This window comes from Ornithodoros turicata, chromosome 3, assembly GCF_037126465.1.
Source record: "Ornithodoros turicata isolate Travis chromosome 3, ASM3712646v1, whole genome shotgun sequence".
NCBI classification, from domain to species: Eukaryota; Metazoa; Arthropoda; class Arachnida; order Ixodida; family Argasidae; genus Ornithodoros; species Ornithodoros turicata.
In genome coordinates this window covers 92,840,938-92,852,020 of record NC_088203.1, presented here as the reverse complement: position 1 = coordinate 92,852,020, position 11,083 = coordinate 92,840,938, and the positions used below count along the sequence as shown (strand labels likewise).

Below are 11,083 nucleotides of genomic sequence, written 5' to 3'. Positions count from 1 at the left end.
CGATCCCTGCAGCGATAGTCGTGAGTGTATCATGTTCCATTCGCCTGTGCTATTTTATATGAACATGATTTCGAAGGGCGCGGTATTGTCCTGCCATCTGTTAATGGGAGCGGAGATTTCGCTTGTTGCAGCGCGCCATCTAGTCCATTAGAGGTGAAGGAAAGATTTCGATCTCACTGTGCTCAATGACGCGCGCGCGCTGGAAGTTTGAATTTGAGAGGCTCACGTGTAGTCATACAATGCATACTGCTGTTTTCGAGGTTACGAGCAGGATGTTATGAGATTTCCGCCGCACGTCAAAACAACCCTGGGTGGTCGAAATTACCCGCCGCATATACAGGGTGTCCCAGAAAACGTGTCATTGAATTAAAAAAAAAAAAAGAAAAACTACGCCACATAGAACCATGCGATCAACGGCATTTGTTCTTAGTAGGTTTTTACCCCCTCCTGATGTGCATGGTATGTAACCTAAGTTTACTTATGTAAATTTTTGCGAACTTAACTCGGAAATTTGCCAAGTAAAGTTCACTTTTTGCCCCACCAATGTGCCGAATTTACTCAAACTAATGATAATTGACAGGGATATTGACACTCTGGGACACTCTCTAGAGCCACACAATTGTGGACGGACTCACCTGAAATGTAAATCTTACTCTCAATTATTATGTACATCCTTCTTCTTTTACTTCATTTTCGAGTAGACGTAGTAGCACGGAGGGTAAGAAGTCAGGTCCTCGGAGGTCAAGCAGCACCCAAAAGAGTAGACACTGCAGCGGTTTACATGTACTAGATTTCGCGTAGTGGACCACGCTCGAAAGCTAGTACCTTGAATAAATGTACAAAGGTTCAATGTCTACTTTTTTCAGTGCTACTTCATTTTCGCCTTAATTTTACGTGTGTTGTTAGGCAAGAAGACGGGAGGATGGTTGCAGATCAGAGGTGTCGAAGTGGCGGCAGGCGCGGCCCCCGAGCAACAAATAGCAAAATATTTGGCCCGAGCTTCAGGAACTATCGTGGCGTTATCATCGGGTCTCTGTACTCGTGCAGTTTATCTTGCGTTAATTAGTGATCGCAGACTGTCTACACTGTGGCGGCTGTGACTTGTAACAGCCGCCTCAGTAGCACAAAACGTCGCAAAAACGTCTTTATTTGGTCTAATTAGAATAGAAGACGATCGGGACGTCAACGCGGCGTCTAAAAGCCGTAAGTTACAGTACGTTTATAAGACGTACCGCTTTTTCGTTTTTCGTTTATAACACGTCTTCGCCATCTCTGTCCAAGAGGTATCTTAAAGGAGGACGATTTGTGTGCACTGAGTAAGTTTACTTTCGGTGGACCTACTGACTGTCTCAAACCAAAAGTAGTAAGAAACGCAGACGTTGTGTTGATGGTGAGTTAATGCTCCCAGCAAGTCCCTACGTCAGTGTTCTTTGTGTGCATAATTGAATTAAAATTAGACACCTCCCCCTCCATTTTGGCCCAGAGATGAGCAGGGCTATCGAGTTTGCTGGAGTTCCTAAGGCAAGCAATGCATAGTATCTGATTCCCTTTTCCAAGGGAATAGACCACTTCCATGCTCTGGTCTCCCTACGTGATCGCGGTAGAGGTGGGTAAAAAGGGAGCTTGCTCTTTTTAGGGTGGGAGCACCTTTGTTAACACCGTCTGCCTTGGTGGACCGTGTCTTCGATTACGGCAGAAAGGTAGCGTGGCAGTGTTGCTTGCAGTGCTGCTTGGAGAAAGAGAAAATGAAACATGTGGTGACGGTGGCTGAGGTTGAAAAAAGAAAGTAAAAAGAGGCAGATCTGTGCAAAACTATACCCGGTAGATATGCACAGGGCTGAATTTTCTGACATTTTAAATAAGTGTTTTAAACATTTTTTAGACTTCTTCAGGACGACCAGAAACATGTCCTTAAGACTCGAGAAAGCGTCAGCTTATCCCGGGATAGAAGACGTTATGTAGATCAGATTGAAGACGTCTCCTGGATGAAAATGTAATCGTGGCTAGACCTTTCCTCGACGTTTACAAAACGTTTTGTGCTACTAGGGCGATTACTCTCTAAGAGACAAGCGTGGTCGGTTGGCACATAACAATTCGACGAAGAGGAGAAAAGTAACACAAAGACAGCTAGGGAACTTCGAACTTTCAACTTAAAAAAGTTCGACGTTCCCTGTCTGTATCTATGTTGCTTTCGTCGTCTTCGTTGATGACTCTCTCAACCTGTCCTAACCTGCGCCGATTTTTACTTGATGGCAGTGTTATAGGTATCGCCGTTACAACTGACGCCGTTACAGTAATCGATACTTTTTCGGTATCGGAATGCGTATCGCGATACTTTTTTAAATCGGTATGGGAAAAGTATTTCCGTTACAAATTCAGGGTAACGCGATCTCTGTATCGTTACCGATACTTTTTAGTGCCCCATCCTTTCTTCACCGATTATATTTCTCACTCTTACTCATTGTTAATGGTCCGCCTAGCCCTCGACAAGAAGCCGGTGGACACGCCTACGTGCTCCGTAACCGGAATTATGGAATTATACCAAGCACATGATCATTGTTTTTCGTTGAAACTGGAGGAAACAACCAGGCTGTGTTCAACAAAAGAGTTGAGGTCAACGAATAGAGGCCAAGTCTTTGACAGTGCGCTGTGGATTCCATTGCTAAGCTGCCGTGTCGCACTGAGTCACGCTCACATATACTGTGGTATTGTTAACTTCGGGTAGGATTCCTTGGTCACTGGACTTCACGATATGCGTAGGCATGACACTAACCTAAGGATCACACTGGCCTCTGTCAGCTGCCGGAGAGACCACGGCCTGCAAGGATGGCAGAAGACGACTTCGAGAACCAACTATCGGTAAAAGTCGAGCATGACGTGTCCAAGCTACTTATGAAATATACTGTCTTTTCAGTAATAAAAACTGTTCACGTAAGCGATATTTCATGTTGCATTATCTTCGTATTTCAAACAAAAGTATCGCGTTACTTCTTTTTAGTAACGGTAGCGGTACTCCGTTACTTTAAAAAAGAACTATCGATATCAGTATCTCGATACTTTTTAGTCAAGTAACGACTATCGGTATCGCGATACCATATTCCGGTAACGGGTAGAACATTGCTTGATGGATATTACTACAAACCTACCAGAATTTCTGAGCAAACCTTATACATGGTCCATTTGTAATATTGGTGCCTTCAATGCTACCAGAAATGGACAAGTTTAGTCACAGGATTACTTATCTCCCGAATGAATTCGAGCAAAAGATTCTTTGAGTGCAGGGTACTTGAAACTGAGCTTTGTGGCTGGCCGTTTTCCCGCAGTCGATGACAACGTGCCTGATGACTAACAAATGGAATTGGTTGACCTGCAGTGCGACGTACCGATGAGAACAAGTTCGCTGGAGTTGGCGTGCTTCGTTTTATTCTTAGGTTGGACGAATGTATCTGACGATACGTATGATGTCGCGGACAAGCCTGTCCATGTTCGGTACAACATAGTCTAATGATAATAATTCGTAGCTTTACGTCGCCGGACAACTGTGTCAACATACGCCTGCGAGCTGGCGTTTTCTGTGATGAATCGGAATAACGCTCACAACTAACAAACGAACACCTCGACGTAGTCCTTAAGATTGCTATTGCGCAATCACTTTCACACGATGTTGACGCAATAGTTAAAAAACAAGAGGTACCAAGTTTCCCTCGACACAGCAAATAGAAAGGTTTGCTGACCATGTGATTGAGCAACGCTCAGTAACCCAAACATATACGCTTTATGTCGTTATGTGCTGTATCATTTATATATCAGAAACAGGCTACTCCAAACCCGTGGTATGCGGCCCGCGTAGTTCCCCCATGGCTCAATACGGCCCTCGGACATGAATGAGTTCGGCACCCCTGGTATATAACTAAAGGGGTGTTTGAACAGTGACAGCTATGAAACACATCGCTATCCTTCACTCGTTCAATTAAGCGCCCAGCGTGATCGCGTCATGTTGGATTCTTGCACTTCCTGGTTTTAGTTTGAGTTTGATTATACAAAAGCAAAAAAACAAAAGAAACGGAAGATATTGAATTCGTCACCTGACGAATTCTGCTACTCCCACAAAGGAAATGAAATGAATGAAAGGAAAAAGAAAACTGCACACGCGTAGCAGTAGTAATGTATCAGCTCAAGTATCCGGAAACTGACATCTTTGCCTGGACGCCATTAATTAGCAATTAGAGCTAATTGGGACCCCCCACATTAATCAGGACCCACCAGGGAGTCATTACACTAATTGGGGATCATCTAAGACACGTCCAGACGAAGATGTGAGTTTCCGGATACTTGAGCTGATAAAAAATAAAAAAATAGGTAGAAAATAAAATGAAAAGATAGAAATAGAGTGGAGAGAAACAATTTATTCGAAAATCAACGATGCCGCGGCGAAGAAACGGCTCCGGGGTGACCAGTGCTTGTTGACGTCGGGTAGTTGCAGAGATCGACGACAGGTGGCCACTTAGTTGCAAGGCATCACACCAGATGGCGCCACCATCATAGCTCTAGAGGAGAGAGACAGAGAACAAGGTACTAGCGGCAGGTAAAAATGACAGCACTGCTAAACAAGTCTAGGCATGCGAGAGAAAAGGTCTAACCGCTACTGCTAAACAGAAAACAGTACACATCGGGGGGAAAAGGCTTACGGGGGGGACGATCGCTTAGGCCTAACCACAACACTACGCAGCTAACACAAGGCGGGAACCACACATCGCTAAACATGCGAGAAAAGGCTTAACACGAGCGCGGTCACCGCTAAACACGGCAAACATACGAGAAAAGGAGCGCGCTTGGGCATAACCTCAACACTACGCAGCTAACACAAGGCGGGAACCACACATCGCTAAACATGCGTCAACAGGCTTGGACACCGCAAAACAAGTCTAAACATGCGAGAAAAGGCTTAGCACGAGCGCGGTCACCGCTAAACACGGCAAACATACGAGAAAAGGAGCGCGTCAAATCACTCACCTTTTCCCCCGCGGCAACTTCCAGGCAGAAACTGAGCGAGCGCGGAGAACAACACGTCTGCTCCCTACGAGATCCAGCCAGCAACTGAGCGAGCGCGCGGAGCGCACGTCCGTCTTCCGCGACGGTCCGAGAGAAACTGAGAGAGGCGACGCGCGCGCGCCCTCTGCTCCACCCGTCCGCGCATGCGCGCGCGCGCGCTCCTAGCGCCCCCTGCGCCGGCCGCGGGTGTTTTCGGTTTCGGCTCTCTGCTGCTGCGCGCGCGCTCCTAGCGGCGACGGGTGGCTTTTCAGTTTCGCTTTCATTCTCCGTTCTTTGCGCGCGCGCGCGTTTATCTCTATAAAGGCAGGGCGCACCGCGCTCGCGTCATCACTACGTGAAGATGTTCAGCTACCACTCTTTACAAAATTGTTCCCGCACCCACGCTTCTTGGGAAGAAGTGGAGAAGGAATGTTTCAACGGCGAAAGTCCCCGCAACGAGCTCGTCATCACTGCTTTTCGCTACGTGATAGACATGGTAGGCTTTGGCAATATAGGAGAGATCTCGCCGGGGCCGCTGCAGGAGATGGTGCGTCGAATTTACGCCCGTTACAAGAACGTCTGCATAACGGTTCCGGACGGACCCCTGGGACTAATGAGCGAATTTGTGAGCTTGTCCAACGCAGAATTCAACTACATCGCTGCAGACATCGTGGACCTTCTCGCTCGTGCCATCGCTCATATTAAGCACGCTCTACGGAAGCAGCGACATTTGCAAGCAGTCTACATCGCCAACTTTGTCACTGATTTATTGAAATACCGCTTGGTTATTGACATGCAACGCATTAAACAGTCCGAATAACTTTGACGAGACTCTGTGTGCTCTTTCACTGAAACATCTTTATTGAATACATACAAAGGACTTGGTCGATAGATGCCTGCACCCTCCCTGACTTGCCTCAAGAGAAAGGATATGGGGTATCTTCATCGCAGCGTCGTCATTGCGCGGGTCACTGCACCAGCACGATGACGGAATGGTAATTCTTTTCGTACACCCATTCCGCTACCACACTGCCACGATGACCCGTACTTCTCCTGTCTGCGAGAGAGAGAGAGAGAAGCATGTCTCGACTAGAACTTTTATTCTCGATTACATGCGCGTGCAGCTCTTTGTTCCGCGGTTACTCGATGCCTGACGACGACGCTCTCGGGCTCTCTTCCGGGTTTTCCGTTGCTGCACAAAGAGAGAGCACTATCGTAATCCTATACGCGTCAAAACATAACAAAGCTTACCGTATTCGCAGCTCCCATAAGGGAAGGAGTGTACGGCATCCACGAGATAGCGCTTGTCGTCGTAGGGGACCAAGCTCTTCTTGAGTCTCGAAATGGTGTACATCGTTTGCTTTATACTCTGGATGGTGCACTGCTTCTGAGAGACCGCCTTTTCATTGAACAGAGAATCTCGGTACACTTCGTGCAATAAATGTTTCCTCACCACGCCCTTCTTAACTCCTTTCGCTCTCGCGATCTGTTTGTGTGACCCAGCCAAGAGAATGCTGTACATTTTCGCTCGGATGGCTACGACTTCCTGAATAACTCCACCCCCCGTCTCGTCTTTGAAGAACCCCATCTGGTTCGCGTGCTCGTCGTTGAAAAGTGGGTGGTCCGGCGGATAGGAAGATAGATCTAACTCACTCTCAATCTTCATCAGCTGCTCTTCCAGGCTTTCACACGTGAGAGAAAAAATTATGCTGTCCGTGTCGCTATAGATCAATTGCACTGGACATGTCAAGCGAGAAAAGAGCGACTCGTAGATGAAGCTGTACATTCGGACTTTGGATATTTCAAGAATGGCAAAGCCCACGTAAAGGGGGTGCGTGCATTTGATGCGGCGTTGCTTCATCTCGTATAAGATGCACTTATCACTCAGAATGTGAAAATGCTGACTGTCGACGGAGCTAGCTTTTCGGAGCGCGCTTTCTTTGTCGTAGGCTATAGCGTACCTTTTCATGCGTCTCACATTTTGTATCGACTTACCGAACGTGCTGTTCGACATGGTTTTGTACAGAAGTCGCTCAAATTTCGTGGTCGCGGCATTCCTCAACGCGACGTTTCTCTGCACGAAGGTTCGCAAAAAGTTGTCTTGGTGGAACGAGAGGATGTTGTGAACACGTTTTATTTTCATGCCCAGCCTCACGTACAGAGCGAGCAATGCATAATGAACGACATAGCGTTCTTTGTCGTGGCACGTCAGCAAGAGTTTCTTGGTGGGAGGGGCGTTCAGCGACAACGCATCTTTCAGGTGGTGTTGGTAGGGGGACAGTTCGTTCTCGTCCACGTACCTGTGTTCGGGTGCCAGGGGAAAATCCCTGGTGAGCGCGTGCAGTTCTTCGGGATACGACAAGTCTACTACGTAGACGTAACCCACTTCCGAATCGTGAGGAATGTTGAGAAAATCGATCTCGCTCCACCTCGAAGGATCGACCCACTCAAAACCTCCTGTTGGGAGATGGAAAGTCATCGCGTACGGGTACAAACTGTTCACGTCGAGGTACTGGATAAAAGTCTTTTCTTGCTGGGGATCGTAATCGTCGCACCCCTCGTGATTAGCCCGACAGTATCTGTGGAAGCTGTTACAAATGCCTCCCCTGATTCCCTTCTCGATCGTTTCGTACATCTCTTGGTCGCTTATGAGCTCGAGTTTGACATTGGTGAGCTTCAGAGCGCTGCTCCACGCGTAACTGGCGAGGGACATGGCACGTAAGATATCCATCCCATCCGTCTCTAGCGCAATCTTCCTGAAATACAGTACGACGTCGCAGAGCTGACAGGCGTCGAGCGTGACGTAGAGACGCGTGTAATCTCCTAGGTTCTTGCATTTGAACAATTCGAAAATCTCGAGGGCGTACTGATAGTCCTCGTCCGTGATCTCTTCATCGTTCAGGTCACTTTTGAAAGCTTCCTTTGGCGGTAGTGCGGGCAAATTGTACGCTTCGAAACTGCCGACGAAGGTGTACGGGTAAATTCCCTTCTTGAGAAGCCGTCGGAAACGGTCACCAAACATTTGACGGGTACAATGAAACGCACTCTCGCCACCGCTGGCGAGAAGGGTTTCCACCAGGTTCGACAAGGACAGGTTGAAAAACTGCGTGGTATCGCGGAAATGGAGATCTCCAATATTGAACCCTCTTATCTTTTCCGAGCTCGAAGCTAAGATCCACGGTTCGCCCAGATTTAGAACGTGCATGTGGCGGAGAAGGGAGCTCAAATCGTACTGCAGGTTGTGCACGCACACGACGAGTTCTTTGGTGTTACGACACGTAAGGTTACACGTATCACACAGCGTCGCGACAAAATTCGAGGAACCGGGGTCTACGAAACGGGTGTGGTCGTGATGCGACACCTTCCGCGTATGTCGGTTAAATTCGATTCCACAAAATTCGCAGTGCGTAGCGCTCGCGTGCCGAAAGTGGTCTTCCATACTCATGACCAACGGTGAGGGAAGACGGTTCAGCCTATCGATTTGTTCGCTAAATCGCTTGAGCGAGAGCAAGCATTTTTCTGCCGCGTTGGGTCCCAAATAGCCATCTACGTCCATTATTTTCCCATCACAACTTCTCACTAGCACAATGCTATACGAGCTCATCCTGTGCACACTCGAGGCGTCCTTAACGAGCGCGTCCTTTTCCAGCATGCTTTCCGTGTCCAACACCGCGAAATAGGGATAGGGATGCATGTACTGTATCTTGGTGAAGGAAACGCTCTCCCCCGCTTTTGGCATTTCGAGAATTACTTCGTTTACGTCTCGACACAAACGTTCGTGCTGCTCCAACGCCCCTCTCGTCCTATAACCGCTCGTGCATTTCTCGCAATAAAAATAGTCACCTCGCCCCATGAAAGTGCTAAATTTTCGGATCCCATAGAAATGCTCCCTAACCTCGAGCAGGTGGACTTTGTCCTGATAGAGCGTGCAGGGAACCCGTCCGGTAGATATCGAACTCGTCTGCTCGTCGAACACGTAGATGTACACGGAGATTTTGTTTTTTCTCTCCCACAGGGCAATGTCTTCGTAAGTGACTGGGAAGCAGGGTGGCCAGTACGTTACGCGCGTCTCCGGATTCGAAGGATTCATGTATTTGTGGTATCTAACATGAAGGTTTGGTTTGCTCCTCAACGGATGCAAGAGTGCCAGCACGCTGTACTTGAAACACTCGTTTTCGTGATTCGGTGGAAGTTTGACGTTTGTGAGAGTCTTTGTTTTTTTCTTCAACATTTCGGGAAGCTCGATCGTGCACCCAATCCGCTTCGGTTTCAAACGCGTTAGTTTTAAGTCGACACATTGGACGTCGTTCGAGGTGAAACCAGACCCTTCTCTCGCATAGTTTTCTACGCGTTGCGAGGATTCTGCGATAGCAGCATTTATCGCGCCTTCGATTTCTTGACGGTTATGAACCACTCTCATGTGAAGGTTCACGTGAAGGAGATGAGAAGTCAACCCGTCGGCTCCGTCCTTAACCATGAGCGCTTTCGAGCACAGACAAAATTTGAAAGGCATGGGATATGCTTCGAGGACGCGCGTGATTACTGGAGCTATGCTCGGTAGATAGAGTCGCAAATCGTCGACGTTGTCGTCGTGCGGGGAACAGAGAAGCGTGTACCTAGTAGCCGTTCCGTCAAATGCCTCATCTGTGACAAAGAAAGGAAGGAATCGTCTCTCCGTGACGGAGGGATGATTCTCTACGACGTGTTCTCTCAATTCAACGATTCTACGACCCTGGACAGGCTCAGCGTCGTTTCGAAATTCTGGGCTTGCATCTGGTGATTCATCTCGAACCCTACCAGACAGAGGAATGAAATCTGCATACGACTGATCCCCTTCCCACATGAGCAATTCGTCTGCATTGTCATGTCCATCTAGGGATTCGTCGTCGTCCGTTTCAGGTATTACGAAAGGCGGACTACTGACTCTGTTGTCGTCGTCATCTGAAAGGACGACTGGGCTATTACCGAGATTCTCTATTCTAGCTTCGTGCTCTCTTTCTACGGCCACGAGCATGGCGTCGATGGGGTCGTACTGACATACGAGACAGCGCGGCACTGCGGTCAAACAAAATCAGTACGAGATTCCCCCTCACGAAACAATGCTCACTTTTCCCTTCAGTTGAGGAACGCTTGAGATTGATGATGATGAGAGAGGATGGGATGAGTTCCTGTGTTCAGTGTCATGCGGTGACAGCGGCTATTGGTTCCTGAAAAAACAATGTCATGCATAGAATACACTCTCACAGCAGAGACGGTCAACTTACATTTTGGTCCACGAAACGACTCACGTCGTGGATGAATGCCCCTCACGGGCTGTCGATCAATCGTCGTAGAACCAGCGCACCTTTTATAGTCGCTACACCGCTCTCCTCCTCCTCGCATTGCGACGGTGTCGTCTGTACTTTGACCACCCCGCCTTCCGTCTTTCGCGCCTTTTTGCGATGTCGCATATGACAATGATGTCATCGGCGTTGAATAAAACATTACACTAATTTCAAGCTAACACTCTGAGACGACTTGTACATGACGACAAGAAGACCCAGAGTGGGATTCGAACCCAGGATCCTTCTACACTGGGCGCGACACACTAACCACCAATCTAATTCGTACTGCGTGACGTTTTTCGTATTGCGGGGTTCGTGTCTACACACGTCACAACATGTTCAAACACGTTCAAACATGTTCAAACACGTTCAATGACGTCATAGAGAGAGAGAGAGGGGAAGTAGTGTGTCCAGGGACGACTTCGACGCCTGTGTCTAAACACGTCCAAACATGTTCAGACACGTTCAATGACGTCATAAAGAGGAAGAGAGAGGAACGAGTGTGTCCAGGGGCGACTTCGCCGCCCGTGTCCGAACATGTTCAAACACGTCTTAACATGTTCAAACACGTTCAATGACGTCATAGAGAGTGAGAGGCAAAGCTTTACTATAAATGTCGAAGCGAATGGTCGATCGTCATTCCATCATGATCAGCTTGGTAGATCCTCGTAAGTAATACCCATGACGTCATCATCGTCGAAATGTTTGAAGAGTTTCGTTTCCAGTGT

General features: G+C 48.0%; 1 protein-coding gene across 1 annotated transcript; it reads right to left on the bottom strand.

Annotated features, from left to right (window-relative positions):
- Window positions 1-4,386: 4,386 nt before the first annotated feature.
- Window positions 4,387-10,337, bottom strand: LOC135388837 (uncharacterized). Its single transcript, XM_064618683.1, has 5 exons — window positions 10,296-10,337; window positions 10,139-10,238; window positions 6,283-10,086; window positions 5,014-6,223; window positions 4,387-4,547 (listed from the first exon to the last, which is right to left on the bottom strand). Coding segments are annotated over exons 2-4 (3,858 nt in total). The 5' UTR covers window positions 10,140-10,238; window positions 10,296-10,337; the 3' UTR covers window positions 4,387-4,547; window positions 5,014-6,170.
- Between the last annotated feature and the right edge of the window lie 746 nt (window positions 10,338-11,083).

What these genes read in the sequence shown, in the direction of transcription:
- LOC135388837 (XM_064618683.1), bottom strand. An exon ending in TTATGGGAGCTGCGAATACG is followed by an intron (nt 6,224 to 6,282) that starts GTAAGCTTTGTT and finishes CTCTTTGTGCAG; the next exon opens with CAACGGAAAACCCGGAAGAG.